At 35.7% G+C, this 19,115-nt stretch overlaps 2 protein-coding genes across 3 annotated transcripts in view; one reads left to right on the top strand and one right to left on the bottom strand.

The window, feature by feature from the left end:
* Positions 1 to 19,115, bottom strand: part of LOC132704356 (cytokine-like nuclear factor N-PAC) — a 49,042-nt gene that overhangs the window by 16,509 nt on the left and 13,418 nt on the right. The gene's annotated exons all lie outside the window — the stretch shown is intronic.
* On the top strand, positions 1,205 to 17,325 carry LOC132704355 (leucine-rich repeats and immunoglobulin-like domains protein 3). Of its 2 annotated transcripts, none has more exons than XM_060674304.1 (7): positions 1,205 to 1,491; positions 8,320 to 9,764; positions 9,821 to 9,980; positions 11,488 to 11,720; positions 14,465 to 14,609; positions 14,671 to 14,811; positions 16,219 to 17,325. In XM_060674304.1, exons 2-7 carry the CDS (start codon positions 8,371 to 8,373, stop codon positions 16,864 to 16,866), a joined length of 2,721 nt encoding a protein of 906 aa, XP_060530287.1. In that variant the 5' UTR covers positions 1,205 to 1,491; positions 8,320 to 8,370; the 3' UTR covers positions 16,867 to 17,325. The 2 variants fall into 2 exon arrangements, with proteins under 2 accessions (XP_060530287.1, XP_060530288.1); XM_060674305.1 differs by having other exon boundaries at positions 1,205 to 1,539.

The following is a 19,115-nucleotide window of genomic DNA, read 5'->3' as shown; positions in this document are numbered from 1 at the left end:
ACACGTGCGGTAAAATCTTGGAAATGTGCGAAGTAGCTCGGATTCGCGGGAAACGAAACTGACGTGGTAAAGTGACGCTTCCAGCACGTTAGATCGGTGCGTAATTAGGTATTTTACAGATGGGAGTAGAAAAAGAAATATACTTGGCTCATCTCGGCCTCTTGTCACTCAAGTAAGGATAAACATTTTTTCTACTCCGGTCTGTAAAATGCCTAATTACACACAGATTTAGCTTGTGGGAAGCGTCACTTTACCACGTCAGTTTCGTTTCCCACGGATCCGAGCCATTTCCGGGATTTTACCGCATGGGTTTGGGAGCAATCGGATGTTTTCGGAGATATTTCCCACGCTTTGTCAGTAAATGTATTCGTGTTATATATAACGGTCGTAGAAAAATTATAGTATGCAACAAGTGCGGTAAACTTTTTAAGTCACTTGTTTTTTAAGCACTCGCTCCGCTGCGCCCCGCTCGTGTCAAATAAACTCGCGAGTCAAATGCCGTTTACCGCACTTGTTGCATAATATACAATAGTGATGGATTTACCCAATAACAATAGGGTCCGTGGAAAGCCAACACGATGAAAATTGAGAAAGACTATAAATGGTGTGCGATTTTTTAATATCATACCGAAAGAAATAAAAACGTGTGATAATTTATGTGCATTTAAAAAACATTTGAAGCAATATGTTGTGATTAAATGCCTGTACTCGGTAGAAGAGTACTTTAGTTAGTCTTTTCCCTTCCTTATGTACTACTATTTGTGGTCTTGGATTATGCGTCATTTTGCTTTATTTCATTTTTTGGACATTGTCCTATACAAACATAGTATTTGTCGATTTGTAAAATAAAGATTATATTATTATACTATCTATAAATAGGTAGATTGAAGAGACACCGAAAAAGTTCTTTAAAGACGGCCTAAAAAAACTATTCTATAGTTGTCATAGATGTATTCCGTTAAATGGATATTTTATTCAAAAACAACCTCAACGAAATTATAAAAATTATAGGAAAATTCTTATAATTTTGAAAAACGTATAACGCATTCAGGCGGCCGAGGGGGCCTGCGAAAAAAAAAAAACGAAAAATAATTCGCTTCTCGATTATTTTATTAAAGGAGGATATGGCAACGTCGCATCCATGATTTGTTGCCCGCATTTTACGCTACGAGCGCGGCGAACGCCCAGCGAAACAGCCGGACAGTTTCGTTCTTCCGAGCGGTGACGAGGTTGTCGGGTAAAAAGAAGTGTTCGTTTCGATCATCGGGTCGGGACACCATTCGTTATCGCGGAAAAGTGTATTCGAACTCAACAACACAGACAATAATTAGTACTACTGTGTGTACATCGATAGCGTTTTATCTGGGCGATTGTATCCTTTTTGCAGAGGCGATCGCGGATGATCAATAACCATTTTGCAATAAAGAAAATTATTCCAGTACCTACGGAGCTGTTGAATTTCATCGCAATGGCCGTTTGTTCCTAAATTTGGTTAGTGGTGTGTCGTATTTCTACCGATTCCTTCACACGACTCGAGAGGTTAGAAAAAAATAGTACATGACGAGAAATAGCCAATGCTGCTGCTTTTCGCTGGTCACTTAATTTTCAAGTGCCAATTGATATAAACGGTGCTTTCAAGTCGAGCGACTTTTGACATCTTATGCCGTTCTTGGTTAGGAAGTTTTTTGTAATAATAACATCGCAGTTTTGTGCATATGTGTTGTGCATTAATTACAACTAAACAAATCAACATCTGCACGTTTCCGTAAATAGGTAACGTGTCATTGTTGGAACGCGTTGTTTCCTTTCGTTTTCATTTTTTTCTTAACGGTTGGGTAATAACGCATGCCCCAAAATTTCAAATGCTGACATTCATACGACTATCTCGATGTAATTTCTATACCCTTTCACTAACAACTAAAAATCCAGGAGTTAAAAAAAAACATCTACATGTATACAATTTTAGATGCAAAAAAGGTGATAAAATAAATTAATAGACTATAAGAAATTCTACCTAACCAACTAAAAATAAGCGATTTAGGGCCGATAAATCACTTCAACTCCACATATTGGCTAAATAAATTTTGGTTCCAATATCAGCACGTTTGACACTATATTTATTTTTTTTAACTGTAATAAATTTGTTACTGAAACACTTGGCAACACCTGTTTAACCGTAGTTTTAATTAATTTTAACTTACTGCCGACTGTAATACAAATTGTCTTGCCTATCTTTTTTGCAATTTTAGCAAATGTTAATCCATGGATTTAACCCACAGAAAAATAAGTATTAAATAAAGGTTTGAATAGAGTACTTTTCACCTGAGGTTCCACAATCCCTCTTTCCATTTTTTTTAGTTGCTATTGCCACTGAGTACTTGTTACACCTAGTTTTACCGCACATTTCCCTTTTTTATTCAATCAAACAGTTCATGTTATTTATAGTTAAATTAATATGCTATTTTTACTCGCGGTTTCATTAAATCTCTATAAGTATTTTATCATTTTTCATTCACTGAGCTTGGGACAACAGCATTAATTCAGCATAATAAAATAGTGCATTAGTTTTCTTACTTTCCAGTATTTTCCGGAAAATTTAGTGGAATAAATCAGATTATTTTGCTGCCCATTTAATTCATATTAATATTGACAAAGTTCATCACTTACATGCAAGCAATTTGAAGTATGCAATAAATAATATGCATGTGGTTGTTTAGTTGAGCAATAACTGTAATTGTCTCTCTAACATTAAAAAAAGGATAAAATTTTGACAAAATAGAAAATTGTATACGACCTTGAAACCCGAAGATAATGCTAGATGCCTATATTGTGGAGGCACAGCCTTATTTAGACCTGAACAAAAACCTATCGGAAAAGGATCCCCAACGGCAAAATTAGAAACTACAACTACCAAAAAATTACATGTTTTTCCTTCACAAGTAGTCTCGCCACACGCCACATGTTTGCAGAGCAATCAAGGTTATTGCAAGTTAACAGCAATGATACAAACAAAACAAGTGGCGAAATATAAGTGTTAATTTAGGGCGATATCAAAATTTATGTTCTCGTTTTGCTAATTTTGTAAATTTTGTAAAATTGCAATATGGGATTAGTGACTTCTATGGGTTTTACGGAATTATTAATAATTGTTTCTTAATAAATACAAAAATAGATATCATGCCACTTTTACCTACATTTGTCCTGATGAACTTTAAAATACAACTCCTTAAAAATGAATGAATGAAATTGTTTAAATACTATCAAATAGTAATCTAATGAACTTATCTGCGGTGGATAATATTTATGCTATATTGTAAGAGTATTCAAATACACATTGCTTAATAGGGACACTTAACTGTCTTGCATATATTAAACACAAGTGTTCTTTCTATAAAATTATCGATAAAATCAACCGCACCTATATAGGGCGTTCCGACAATATTAAAATGTTTGTTGAAATATGGTAACGTTGTTTACAATGACAAAGGACAAATTTTGCTTTAACTAGAACATTTCGGGCAAAAAATAAAAAGTTAGTTAACAAAAGTCTTGATTCTGTTTTAAATGCGATTTTTTATGTTTTGTATTATTTGTTCTCACTGATGATTTATCTAAAAATAAAATTTCTGTATTAGATGAGCATGAACATATTTCGTTATATTTTTATATAATATAATTTGTCATTCAGAGAGAACCTACAACATATCAACTAAATGTTAGAGCGTGTCATGTCCATTTCTAAAATTTATCTATAAACTCTTTTTTTTTGTTGCAATAAATGAATTAAACTAATTACCTCCCAAATTCTTATTTCTATGATCAAACTAAAAAAAATGAGACTTTTTTGGTTAATGTTTTAAGTTAACACTGAATTCCGGTTCGAACTTTGAGATTTATGAAACGTTTAATGAATCGTGTTAAAAGTACGTCACAACAGGGAGTTTATTTATTTTGTCAGTACCATGAATAAATAAGTCAGTACCGTGAAACGGAAAATTTGAAATCTTGTTTGTCGTTCTTGACACTTTGAAGTAGTAAAAATGGATGAATAATATGTGGCTAGTTCTACACTGAATTTTTTTTTTATAGTACTATATTCCATTTAACAACAAAATTTATGATGTGGAGATAAAGATATTCTTATTATTATTAACTAATAACTAAAATGACTGAAAACTAGGGAACTCTAAAGTATAATAATAAAATGATGATACATGATTTTCATTTTAAAAAATGTATTAAATTTATTAAATCCTTCGATACAATAAATTCTTCACGTATTTTTGCCAAATACTTAAGGTTTTGGGCGTATTTCTTGGCAAGCACAGAGTTCTACTAATATAGCTTCATTCGCTACAAGGGAGGACGATATCAGTTTTAAAGGGTCCAAAACAAATAAATGTGCGAATAAAGTGGGAAGTTTATTTTCTCCTAAGATTCATGCGAAAGTTGCCGATTTGCGTAGTCGACCTCCCTTTAGAGACCAAATAAAATATCGACAAAACAATCCCGACAACGCTGACAAATAATAAATCCAAAAAATAGAATTGTTAAGAGTCGATAAGTCCTTAATGATAACCACAACAACGTGAATGTCAGGCCGTCATTGCTGTAAGTTTAAAATGCATTATACTTGTTCTTATGCAAATAGAGTTTTACAAATACACAAATATTTGCGTCAGCTATTAATTAATTTACATAATTAGTATTAGGATTGTGGGCTTTATGTACTTTGTCGATGCGCCTTTAAAAATTGTGTTTCGCGATCATCAGGTTGTAATCTTTAACAACGCCACATTTGGGACTTTACGACTCAATTTTTCAATTTTGCGTTTTAAAATTAAATAGAAATACAAAACACGTATGACCAAATGATATACTTCTATCACAACAATCAAAACCAGGAAACCCCGTTTCTTTCACTCAACAAAAATCGGAGAGAAAGGTCATTTATCCAATATATTTCATAAAAAATGAGGGATTAGATCGCAGAAAGAATAGGTTTCCCGAGTGTTCCAGAATGAAAAAATAAATTTTCTGACTTGGATAATTTAATGTTGTTCCCCGACTTTTCCGGTTTTCACGGCTATCATGTACAGTAAAACCTTTATTTAGAAAACACCTTAGTAACTATTATGTCCACCTAAGGGAAGATGTGTGAAAAAAAATACAATATATATATTTCTAATTTGCATACACGGATAACTCAGATAACATGTGCTTTGCTGCTAATCCTCTTTCAATTCAATAGTTGTTTTCACCAAAACAATGACTTCTCTAGTGTCACTGATAACTTATTAGATTTCATTACATTTTTACAATTTTATTAAAAAAGGTTTCCGTATTATCATCTTCCTGATCAGTTATTATGGTTAAGTGTAATTCCTGCCTTTTGAAAGCAGTTGTTTATTGCCTGTCCCATAACATTCTTAAGTTCAGCATTTATTAGGGTCTATTTGCCTTAAGGCACTCTAATCCTTATTGCAAGCTTGGCGAGAGCTGATTTTTTTCTGCTCTCAAGAGAATAAGAGTTACCTTTTTTTGAATTACACTTTTGAAGCCTTCCTCATGAACATTTACTGACCTATTTGGACTTTTCTTGTGAGATTCACTTGACCTGCTGTCTTTTACGGACTAATTCGTTCGTCGTTCATTACTAATCGTAAAGTACTTCGAACAGTACAACTTAACGCCAATAATGATGTATGTTTTAATGACTCTGTCATTAAGGTGTCATTTCCCTTTACTCCGTTATAAATGCATAATGAGGGGCAATATATCCGGGCCCTTATAATAAAAAAAGAAGAGAAAGTGGACGTGTTAATTCCTTGAAAGTTCTCTTGAGTTATTTTGGCGACAAGAAACATTTTCTTTTAACAGTTCTTACTTTTCAAATTTAAATTTTAGAATAGATATTTATAATTTATTATTATGGCAGGATATTTTGCGCAATGTTGACAGTGCTGAAGAACTTTTTAACGTATTTTTTATAAAACTTTTGGATTCCTCCTGCCTCGGTTTTTCTTGAGTGGAAGTTGCTAACGTTTCGCCAATCGTGCTGTTGCTTTTTCACAGCTTGACTGAAAATGTTTCGCAGGAGGAATCCAGAAGTTTTATAAAAAGTATTACAGTAACCTGTAGAAGTTTCTTTGAAAAATTAACTAATTAACGCCACCAGAAATGTTCTGGCTCAAAGTGATCCTTTGTTATTGCCAAATCGAAAATTTGTAAAGCTTCTTCGTTTCACTAAAGCACTAAATTTGTTGTGGAAAATCAGCTCTGAAAGTAGAACTAGAGATAGACAAATTTCACAATTTGTTGATATTTTTTAGTTTAGGGTGGGACATGGATTAAAATTTGAAAAACTGACGTAGCACGTTACCCACCTTTTCACATTTCGGTATTGAAAACTGTAGTTTTACGATAATATAAATTTCTTAAAACGAATTGGACAAAAGTAAAATCATTGCAAAAACACAATGTACACCTATGGGCCATGATACTATTCCATATTATAGCAATTATATTTATCGAGGTAATAAAATGCTATTTTTGAGATATGAGATAATACAGTTCTGGAATGTCATAATTAAGGACTTGCGCTCAAAGAATTGCATTCTAAAATAATTATGACCATCTCTTGAGACTTGCGTTCAATTATAACATAGGATCAGATCATCCTTGCATCGCGTGTTCTAAGAGTCGAAATCATAATTATTTTAAAATTTAGTGAGATTACTTTTTATATTAAGCAGAAAAAAGGTAGCATATAAATATATTATTTGCAAATCTAACAACGCTCCAAATTTTTTTATAAGTTTATATAGTTCTGTTAAGTTTTTTTGATACCTCAACAATGTGTTTTTCCCAAGCCCAAATAAATGTATCTAGCAATGTGTAATGAAATAAACGGAAATAATAAAAACATTGTTTTTAACCGAAACCTGTCAAATATTGGCAGAACATTTTAATAATTATTTGATGAACGTAAAAAGCAAAACAGTTGTGCTTTTTCAGTGTTCTATTGTTGAAAACAATGTATCTTAACTAATAAGAAGGAATAAGTGATATAGCAAAAACCAAATACAGCAGTGGTGAAAATGTGATTCCTATCAGAGGTTAAACTATAAATTCAGTTTTTTGTTATTATCAGGTTTTTCAATATATTTTTTAAATAATTGTGTTCAAGGTTGATAGGCTTCGTGCGGGGTTCTAAATAATCACTGGCACGGATATCGAACGGGATGGTTTGCCACGGCGATTTTAGACCATCTATTACATTTAAGTAAAGTCTACGATTGTATTGATGGAAAATTGCTTCCGTATAAATGAAAAAAACATGGAATTCGAGGAAATCGATCGCAATCCTATCTATTTCAGAGAATACATAGAGTAGTAATTAGGGAACATAATAAAAAAAGTAATCTTGTACTAGGGAAAATAGAGTAGGTATTGCACAAGGAAGCATGGAATTATGCAAGATGACCCCAATCTTTTGATACCAGGTCCCACATTTCTAGAACTACAAAAAAAGGATACAGGATCCAAGTTGAAATCGATAACTGGTTTAGTGAAAATAAATTTATACCAAATAAAAATAAAACTAACGAATAAAACAGAACGAAACAACTTTACCTGAAAAATGAAACTTTTACGAAACTACTCAAAGTAGGAGAAACAGAAACAAATTCTTAGAGCGTTATATCAACCAATTTTAAACTAAAGGACTAGGTATAAGAATGATGTCTTCATATATGAATAGTCAAACTCTTAAAATCGTATATTACGCTAACTTTGAATCAGCCGTGAAGTATGCTATGATGTTCTCGGGCAGTAACGCATTTGGTAGCATGTTTAGTCATGTACAGGGGCTTTCAGGGAATTAAGTATAATGATAGTCTACGCGATGTATATTTATGGATGTTTAATGTTAGTGTATAAAAACAGAGCACAATTTCAAGAGCTAAATAATCACTTGTGTAATAAAAGAAATTCAAATCTTATTATATTTATTATTAAGTTTACCCGAAACAATCAAATGAATTAGTAATTAGTAAGTGTTTCGAAAAAAGATACACGTAGCAGAGTTATTTTTTGTGACGTCACTTCAATTTATATTGCTTCCTTTTACGGGTAGTTTTGATTGAAAAGAAGTATTATTATTAATTTGGATCGAAAATCATGTTATCGCACAAAGTTTACCCACGCTTATTTCCGACGCCGAAATTGAGTGCAACTGGACGAAATTTCCACGTCATCACTCTACACTTTTCTAAAATAACCTACTATAAAAGTTTCCCAACTTGTCCTCGCTTTCAGAGTCCATCGTGTCAGGAACTGCCCGCGTGGGACGATGAATTTTAGAAAAATATGGGAAACCCGTACCGGCTAATCGTTGCCGGTAAAACGCGCGCGTCGCGATGGCACTTCTTGGGCGCGTTGGTCGCAGCGGCGACGGCGACGTTCGTCTGTGGTACCGCCGCGCACGCGCGTCACGGAGGAGGCGACCCTGCCCTCTCACAAAGCGCCCCTCCCAGTTGCCAGTACGTCAAACCGACGATGATGATGTGCGCCAACCGATCCGCCGATTTTATCGCGATCCCGACGGGTGTGACGCACCTGGAGCTCAGAAATGTATCCGGGGCCCGACTGGACGTCGAAAACGTCCGCCACCTACGTTGGACCTCCGTCCACTTGCCCAACGTCCTAGAGTACGTCTTACACCCGCAAAACCTGAAGTCGCTAGATCTGAGCAATAATAACATAACCGAACTGAAAAACTACCAATTCAAAAACTACACGAGCTTGGTCGAAATGAACCTCTCCTACAATCGTATCATCGATCTTCCGCGGTACGTTTTCAAGGACCAGAAGCTGCGGAAACTAAGCCTGTCGCATAACCTACTACAAGCTCTTCCGTTCCAAGTGTTCGCCATGGAGCACATGACAGAACTGGACCTGTCGTACAACAGTCTCGCCACGTTCCTAGACCACTTTTTCAAGTTCAATAAGTACATCGAACTCCTGCTACTCAACAACAACAGGATCACGAAGTTGACCTCGAACTCTTTAGCGGACCTCACCGCGCTGAAGACCTTGGACCTATCCCACAACGCGCTCCACTTCTTCGCCAAAGGCCTGTTCGATTCGTTGAGCAATCTGGAATACCTCAACTTGGCCAACAATCCGCTTACGAACCCCGCGAGCGGCACGTTCAGGGGACTGAAGAGTTTGCGCGAGCTGAATCTGAGCGGGAACAGGATGACGCACCTGACCTTCGGTCTGATGCATTTCAGCCCGAGACTGTTGACGCTTACCATAGAAAACACTCAGATCGAAGAGATCCACAACAGCGAACTGCTGGGGGTGCCAGTGTTGCAAAACTTGTCGATTAGAAACAACAAAAAGCTCAGGGAAATTGAGAACTACGTGCTGGCCGACACGCCCATGCTCCGTCGATTAGATATAGGCGGCAACGCTTTAACCTTTCTGCCTCAATCGATTGCCAACTTGACAAACCTGACGTATTTGAATATCTCGGACAATCTTTGGGCGTGCGACTGTCGTATGCACTGGTTCGCCAACTGGGCCGAAGCAAGAAGACGCGAGAACATGACCATGTCCGATCTAAGTTGCGGCCCTTACGCCTATCCGAACGACATGTTGCCTACATTGCACCACCTTAATTGCACGAAACCCAGGATCGTTTTCAAAACGCCCACGAGGTTGTACCGTCTGAAATCGGACGCGTTACTGGAATGCAGGTACGAAAACTCGCGTCGCATATCACTACCAAGTCCACGGCGTTATTTTGAATCAGGTACGCGGCATATCCGCCCCCGTCCATCACTTGGATCACGCCGACGAGAGAAGTTTTCCACTGGAACCCCGACCCAAGCATTTCTGACGTTTTCGACAAACACCCTCACGCCCACGACCGCTTCATGACGCCCTTGAGGGTTATACCTCCGCGAATACAGGTAAAATCATCACTTGAATTGAATAAAATTAATTGAAAAATAAAAAATAGAAGTGTTCTCCAAATAGTATTTATAAACCTTCTCGTCGGCTAGTAGCCAAAGATTTTTATGCGAGTAATATTAGTCATGACTTTTACGAGGTATTAATTATTATTTTTCAACACGTAAATCTTTACTGGCATTTTTACTTGTAGGATTTAGTTATTTCCGTGTAAATTCTCTTATTTACATAGTAACAGAAAGCAAGTTTCTTCTTCTTTAACTGCGATCATATTTCCAAATTTATATCTATCTCTGAATAACTCCTCCAATTTATTAATTTATTCCGGACTTTTTGCCTAAAATTTGGCCTCCAGAAATAACTATAAACATGTGACCAATATATGCACGTTATCAGTGCAAGAAATCTTAAGCAACAATTCGAACGCTGCTATTTCATTAATAGTGTTCATCTTCATCGCCCAAACCTCTACCCCATATAGGTGGACCAAACATAACATTTTACATTACATTTACTAATGTTTTACGTGCCATTTCAATCCTGCTTTTGATTTCTTTTCCGTTACTATTTCAAGTTGTCGATTTTGGATTGCGATTGAGGTGTTCTTATGCGGCATTGGCTGACTAAATCCAAATACTTCACTTACGCATTTCTTGAAGTTCTTCAGCATCGTTGGCAATCAAAACAGTATCTGCATATTGCCACACTATTCACTTTTACTCCCATTTCTTGTTCCTCATACGTGGCTTCTGAGTATAAATTCAATAATAGTGGAATACATCCTTAACGTTGTTTCGTATTAGTTATTTGAGAATTTCAAAAAAATGAAAAGTGCTTGCATAAGCTGTTGCTGCTGAAGTTATTTTTCCGAAAGACTGCGTGCAAAACATGGTTCTAAACAGGGTTTGTTTCTTTTCCATCGACTTATATCTGTACCTTTGTTTCCGCAAAACGAAACCTAACACACTTTTTAGTCTTTTTGGTCACTTGGTTTTTGGTTGTCTGAACTCCTTAACTACAATCGAACACTGATTGTTGCTTCATTTCTGAGGCCTTTTCCGGTGGGTACCGATTTCTTGTTATGCTTGAAAATCAGAAACAAATAGTTTACTTGGCTGGCCTTCCCTCTATCATAGTTTTCCCTTTCAATAATTATTACTGACTTGATCTTATTTCTTGTCGGTATCTGACTAGTTACCCGAGGCATGCTTATTCTCTTGCCCCAAAGACAAGTAAAAGGATGTGGAATTGCACAGAGTCTCATTCAAGTTCCAACATTACTCAATTTCTCCTTCTATTGATTTTTATAAAATCTCAAAAAAAAGTGAAACTTTCCGTTGAAGATATTTGTCAACCGCGCATAAATTATGGATTATGGATGGACCTTGCTATTAAAATGAGTTGAACAGTCCCCAGTTAAAGAGAGGATTCAACAGAAACAAGAGTATTAGTTCCAATATACATACGATTTGGTTTATTTTTGTTGAAATTCTAACGTACTTATAGATCTTGGACAACGGCACGTTGTGGATAAAAAATGTAACACGCAGCGATTGTGGTCGATACTACTGCTACGCTAGCAACCCGATCGCGAACCAGACGGAAGACGTGCTATTGCACATCGATCCCACCGATTGGAATCACATTCGCATCTTGAGCCTCGTCGTTGGTACCCAAAGTGCGGCCGGATTTCTCGGCCTCACTTTGATCGTACAGTTTCTGCGGTATATACTCAACAGGTAAGATAATTTTTAAATAACAAGTAAAAGTACAAAAATGATTAAAAAAATATTATAAACCTAGTTTCAAATCTAACACGGACGCCACTGGATTTTTCTTATAAATATATTTCGTATAAAAAAATGTCTTTTCCTGCTAGAAAGCAATGTACAAAATGGGAATGAAATATGAGAATTAAAATTTATTTTAAAACATAAGAAACTAAAGCTTATTTGCGACGTAGCCTTCATTTCTAAACACTCCATATAAACGTTTTTTTTTTTTACTTGCGGGAAACTTTAAATTGGTAATCATTTTGTGGCATCACCTGATGTGACAGTTCAGAATCGCATTAAGGTCAGTCTGGTTTGTCCAATAAAATGGCGTCGGGGCAAGGTTTACGACTTATTGAAATTGATTTAATTTATTGAATTTCGTTAAACAAGACACCATTGGCAATTAAAAACTCAACCGGCCCCTGATTTTTGACAAATGTTCTTCAAATGGTAATTTCAAAAGTTGGTCTTTCAAATAAAGGCAATTTATGGCGGATATCAAGCATATTTTTTACGGTTTTATCTCAATTACAATTTCTCCGCCTCCAAATGAATGCCAACTATCAATGTTATTTCCAAAATGCATTTTTTTAAAACACGGATTTGTTTGTGCAAGTTTCGTGTAAATGTAAATTTGCAGAAACTTGTTTTGATTAGTTCGGTAGAGCTGAAAACGCTTATCAACCCATTAAAATTTATCTCGTTTTCTATTTTTATCGAGCCTGCCAAAATAAAAGCTTTAATTAAGCAAGTTGTAAATTAAAATGCGATAACGTTGGTTTGCGTTTGATGTTAAAAACCGAAATTTCGTATACACAACACTATTAGAATGTTTTGCGATTTTAAATAATTATGTACTACAAACATTAAAAATTACGTTCCTCTGCCCACTATATTTTCATGTTTAGCGACCCCATTCTCGATGCTCGGTAAATTAGGCTTTATATAAGCCACCAGGAAAACGTAAAGGTTAATGTTAAGTGATCCGATAATGATGACATTTACGTTTATTTTCGGTCTCGCCTACGATCCATCGATAAGATATTTTTTCTTATATGGAGGAGTTGTAATAAATCAGTAATATGAAAAAAAAATCGCAGTTAAAGCAAACTTCAATTTCCAAAATCAAATAAGTTTTAAATAATTTACACCTAACATCATTCAAATACTGATAATCTAGAAAATTTGTATCGTATCATCAAATAGTTTTTCTGCTCCCGTCTTTAAAATACCTAATTACCCACCGATCTAGCGTGCGGGAAGCGTCACTACCACGTCACTTCGGACATTTTCGGGATTTTACCGCACGGATTTGGGAGCAAGCGGATGTTTTTGGAGATATCTCCCACGGTTTGAATTTTGACGTTTATTAATTCTGATAGTCATGTCAGTGAATGTATTCGTGTTTTTCGAAAATGTAACCAAAAAGTAACGGTCGTAGAAAAAGTATAGGATGCAACACGTCCGGTAAACTTTTTAACTCACTCGTTTATTAAAAACTCGCTCCGCTCGTGTCAAATAAATTCGTGAGTCAAATGCCGTTTACCGCACTTGTTGCACAATATACTATTAATTTACTTAAAAAACTTCGAAAATGTCTTTTTCCAGCGACTTTTAACGCAAAAATCATTCTTTACTGTGTGGTTACAGAATGCACAGAAACGACAAAAAAGAGCATCAGACTACCACCAAAAATGAAATATGAATTAAACATTGCTTATCTTATTAATCTGACCAGTCTACAGAAAAGTCTCACCTCAAAGTAAATTTCCGACATAAGCGGTAGAAAAAAAAATGCAGCTTGGTTGTGAAGGAATTGATATAAGTGAAAATCGTAAAAAAAGGGGAATAGTGTCCGTCTGTTTTACGTATCTATAATTCTGTCTTTTTCCTCACAAATGAAATACAACTTTCTTATTTTATATGGCAATCACGATGGTCTTTACAGTGAAACCCTTTTTTGAAATCGTATGGTTGTTAGGCAGTAGGCAGTGCGTTTAGTTGTCAATGTCAATGAACCATTTTGATTTATTGGATTTTGTGCTGCATCACACATAGTGGGCAAACTTAAGTTTAGCAATTAAAAAAGTATCAAAATTATTATTAGCAGCTTATTTATGCTCAATTAATTGTTTACAATAAATTTTATTATTGTATATTATATTGTGTATATTACATGCATTCTAATAATTGTAGTACTTCGTATATTACATTAAAATTATTGTGATGGTTCCAATACTTCTCAAAATATATGCAGCGTGTTCCTCGAATAGGTAACTTCAAACAATAATATTAAAATTAAATTGTTAGTTAGTTTATATTATTCTTAAAGCGTGTGTATAAGATGGCTTTAATTGACATCGACAGCTGTGTGTATTTACTTAAGCATCTTGGCATCCCCGCCAATTTTTCAAACAAATCCCAACATCCATACATGATTGAAAAGGACTCCTGCATATTTAAAGTTTATAGTCAAAGATTCACATAAAAAATTAATAAGTTGTATTCATTTGGGAGAAAACAGGGAATTGTAGAGAAAATCTGAGCACGCCACTGAATTTGACTCAAAAAAATACCTTATATTCGACCGAGAAATCTTCCGAAATAAAAAAGTTATGATCAATTTTCAAAATGGTCGCCCTATATCCTTCAGTATTTTCAATATCCAGTATAGAAATGTGTTTTTCTCTTAATCATTTCCCTTCCAGATTCGGCATCTTGAACAATTTCTGCAGTTTCTGCAAACGGGACAGGGTGTCGCCGCGTGCCAAACAGATCTACACCATGCTCGATAATATCGAGCAGTACAAGTCGCAACAACTAGACAAATTACGCGAAAATTATACCCAACAGGTTAGTAAACTTACTGCGATTGCAGACAGAAGAAGTCTATTAAACCTATTCCGCGTTGCAGGTGAACCGCATCAAAGACAACTGCGCGCAGCAAATGGAATGGATCCAAGGCAGTTACCAAACGCAAGCGAAACACCTCAAAGATTTCAGGGATATCGGAACCCAACACTTGACGACACTGCGCGGCCAATATTGCGACCAGGTATGTCGAAAAATGTCATAGAGAGAACGCATAAGGTAAGAATCGTGCAATTTCTTCCGGTGGTTTTAAAATAGATGTATGCGAAAAAACTTCCCAATGGCCGAGCATAAAACTAAAACCGACCTAATGCGTTCCCACCGTTGCAACTTTAACCAACCTGTACTTTTTTCCTTCACCTGGTTTTTTATTTAATATCTCATGTAAGTTTTTATGTCTCTATAGACATTACAAATCAAGTCAAATGTCAAATAACTATTCGTGACTAACTATTTAACTGAACTATATAACTATAAAAATAGTAATGGAGCAAGCAAACATTATTGCCCAACAGGACTGAAGACCGCAAACTTGGAAAGTCCAGTCAGAGCAATGGTGCAATCACGTTGTTTATGGTTATGGTAGCAATATAGCAATATATATATAAGGATCATTTTTGATTACGTCACTATACGAGACGTAACTGCACAACTGCTCTGACTGTCTCATTTTCGGAATCTTGTACGATCCATCAAGATCGGAGTTTGCTCTTTGGTCTAAAATATTTTAATAATAGGTGAAAATATACGCAATGTTTGCTCGGGCTATTACCACCTACATTTCACAAATATTTTGACAAACTGAAAAATATCGCTAGCTCTTATTGGTTGCTTAAAAAATTCCGGTATTAGCAGCAACGGCAAAGTAGCTGTATTAAAGGGTTGCTAGTTAGCCTAAGTGACAGTGAACAATATTGCTGCTGTGCACGAAGTGATGGAGCAAGCTTGACATTTGTTATATCGTGAGAATAGGGCATACTATGGGCTTTACTATGACTAGCATCAATAAGATATTACATAAACATTCTTTCATAGAAACTACCACAGTCTACTATAATACTATTTACAAATTTTCTGGATTCCTTTTACCACTTTTTACCACTTGTCCAAAAATCTCAATACTTCCGATCTGTCAAAGACAAAATTCCGTTTCCAAAGTTTACGGGACGAAAAATATCAATTGGCTTAATGAACATGAAAAAGCTTTAAGACTACGACAAATGAACCCATCAGCAGTTGTCGACCACAATCATGAAACCGGACATAAAAATTCTTGCCTCTAATCAATTCTACTACCGTAGGAAGAATCCAGAAGACTTGTAAATAGTATGACTATTCGTTTGTCAAATGTCATCGGAGAAATTCCAAAAAGGCAAAAAGGACGACGAATCGTAGTGGGCCCCGGATTTGGCACACTATGATTTCTTTTTATTCCAACATCAGCCGTTGAAGCATTCAAAATGGTTCAGTCTTACGCCCAAGTTTTCATCGAGAAAACGAGTTGAACGCTAAAGGTTTAAACTTCAACGGTTTCTATTATGCTCCCCTACATCGACCATAAGAAAATAATAAAATAATTTCTCCTTTACAGGTGCGCAAGGTACGGGACTACTCCACCACCCAGCTGAACTGGGTCCGCGAGAACTACGTTTTCCAGCGAAACAAGATCAGGAAATTCAGCGCGCACAAAGTGCTGCAATTGCGCGAGACGTACAAATACCAGCAGCAAACCTTGAACAAGGTTTTGGAAAACCTGCCGAGTCTCTATTTCGAAAACTGCCGGGCGGGAACCTGCGGCCGCGCGGAATCGCTCGTCTTCGACCCCAACGACATCGAGAGCGTAGACTTTTACATCAAATCGAAAATCGAAAAGCTGTCCAACTTGAACGGGATCGAAGACGACACGGACGTTAATCAAAGCAGGTTGTCGCTTTATTACACACCTACGGAAAGATCGGTCGGGTCCAAGATTCTAACGCCGTCCAGCAACGAAACGTTGGCCGGCATCCACATCAACTACATCGAGGAGAAACCCGTCATGGTGAGCTTCGCTGGGCCGTCGACGTCCAAAGACGTATACATTTTTCCCGATCTCGGGAAAAGCAACGCGGACATTCCCACGCACGGCGACGAACCAAACGTCCGGACTTCCACCAGCATGCAGAACATGTCATCGAAATTTGACGGGATCGACGAGAAAGGCGACAACGGCAAAGTGAATCGCGAAACGTCACTATAAGTCGGCGACACTCGTGTCCGAGAGAGGACGCGTAGTCTGCGTTAGTGCCAATTGTTAGCAGCGAATTTTAGTTTAATAAGTTATCCGATGAACTTTGGTTTGGTCGAGCGTGACGTTGCTGCCGAGCTCGTGAGGACTGAACAGTGACGCGTTATTTTATGTCTAGATGTGTTCACTTTGAGGTTTAGTTCACTTTAGGTGATTATGCTTCCATATACGTTTGTCCGTTGATAGTTCTAAATTTTCAAAATCTAAAAGAAGTTTTTAGGGATATAGTTAATACTCTCTCTCTCTCTCTCTCTCTTTACAATGGCATGGGGATCGTTTCATTTCACGAGACAGAGTACCTATTAACAAAGTCTATTTTTTATGAACGAAACGATTTAATTCATACATGTTGTAAAAACTCTCTTTATAATGTTGATGAACCTATTGACTTTAAATAAAACTTTTAGGCAGTTCCCATTTGGTTTGCTTTTACTAATCGCTCGCGTGATTTTTGAGTGACCAGAAGTGGCTTTGACAGCACTACTTGAAACATTTCCTATCCCTCAATTTTCCCAGCTTAAGTTGCAAAAAAAATGGGTCTTTCCGTTGGACGTAGATTAAGGTATAGTATGGTAATTCATTAGGGGCGGGGACGTATAGAATAATATTTAACATTTTTGGGCTTTAGTCCATAGCATTGGAATCCCGCGGTATTTATTGCTTACGATAAAAACCCAAGGAACGTATGAAGTAAAAGGAATATAACCGAATTAATGCGCTTTTATTGAAATGTCATTAAATCCAAAGAAAAAGTGCTTAAGTCTAGTAAAAAAAAGCAGTTAAAAAAAAATGTTGATTTTATTTAACACTCACCTGACTGGAATTATTACAAAACTTGATTAATGAAATAGGGTCAATATTGACACATTCTTTTTATTATTTAAATATACATATTTTGATATTATTAAAAAAATTTATGAGTTTTTAAATAAAACAGTTTACTCAATTGAGCTTTCTTATTGAAAAAATAATTTTTAAATATAACGAAAAATATAAACAAATGAAAAGGCATATTCTTAATTAGGTGGAACCTAGAAACAAAAAACTATAATTATTATAATATTTGTGAACCTTAAGAGGTTCCTCATCCTCATGTTTTACGCAGTAGTTGCCGATTGTTCTTAGAGTAGCAGACTACTGTACAATTTATTGCATTTGTTGCATTTTTTAGAATATATATTATTATTTCCACTAATAAGCGACAACGAACTCTTTTAATACCTGTAGTTATTTCTCTTCCTGTACTTTCTATAGCTACAGTCACAATCGTTGTAAAACCCTGACCATTTTCTTCAATTTTCTTTGTCCTTCTTTCAATATGCGGCTTAGCAAAATCCATCCCAATATCTTGAAGATATTAGATATGTTAATGGAAGAATTACCATGCCATTCTGGATATTTTGTTATCCACAAAACAGTTTAAGCAGCCATCTTGCGCTTCTTTGGAAGAAATATTCACGCACAAGTTTGTCTAATACATTGACCCCACTTTTTGTTTTATTGTATGCCAGAACAATTTCAGGTTTCAATTTTTCCTTTTCATCAGCAATTTCATCAATCGTCATGAGTAGAAGAAAGTAATATCACACATTTTTTTGGTTTAACATAGGACACTAATATTAGGTCTAGTGTACACTAGTGTACAGCAAATAAGATGAATAAAGAGCACATGATTTTATATCCAAAAGATTCTTTGGTAAGTCCTTTTTATTTTTGAGTATAGTGACAATTAGTGTTAGCTATTCTTTTATAAGATCTCCGCAAAAGTTATTTCGGTGAAAAAATGATTGCGTCCACTTCCATACTAATCAGTTGGTAAAATCTTTACTACGAATGATACTTGATTTTTTTTCAGAAGTTTACCCTCCTCTCCTAGATAACACTTCACAACTTCAAGTTATCTTTCAAGTTATTTTTCTCTATGCTCTTGTAGAACTATCGTCAAAACGAAGGATGCTTAATATATCGCAATATCTGTTACGGCTCATTAAAGCTTGATAAATCTTCTCTAAATCTTCCAGATAAAATCGGAATTGCACAGAAAGCACGTAATTCCGTAACATCTACATCTACCCATGGTTCAATTAAATTCTCTTCATGAGTCTTATTATATTCATTTATAATTTCTTTGGCTCTTCGATTAGTAAATTTTATGATGATGTAAAAAATCTCGTCCCATAAAAATAAAAACAATCCGGCAT

This window comes from Cylas formicarius, unplaced genomic scaffold (genome assembly GCF_029955315.1).
Source record: "Cylas formicarius isolate icCylForm1 unplaced genomic scaffold, icCylForm1.1 PGA_scaffold_7__23_contigs__length_41026272, whole genome shotgun sequence".
Classification (NCBI taxonomy): Eukaryota; Metazoa; Arthropoda; class Insecta; order Coleoptera; family Brentidae; genus Cylas; species Cylas formicarius.
Note: the sequence above shows the minus strand (reverse complement) of the source record. Positions and strands in the feature narration are given on the sequence as shown.

Bases quoted from the DNA above. Each gene is read 5' to 3' on its own strand.
- LOC132704355 (XM_060674304.1), top strand. From the start codon at position 8,371: ATGGGAAACCCGTACCGGCTAATCGTTGCCGGTAAAACGCGCGCGTCG. The intron at 9,765-9,820 runs GTACGAAAACTC...ATTTTGAATCAG, and splicing joins GACGCGTTACTGGAATGCAG to GTACGCGGCATATCCGCCCC. The intron at 9,981-11,487 runs GTAAAATCATCA...ACGTACTTATAG, and splicing joins TTATACCTCCGCGAATACAG to ATCTTGGACAACGGCACGTT.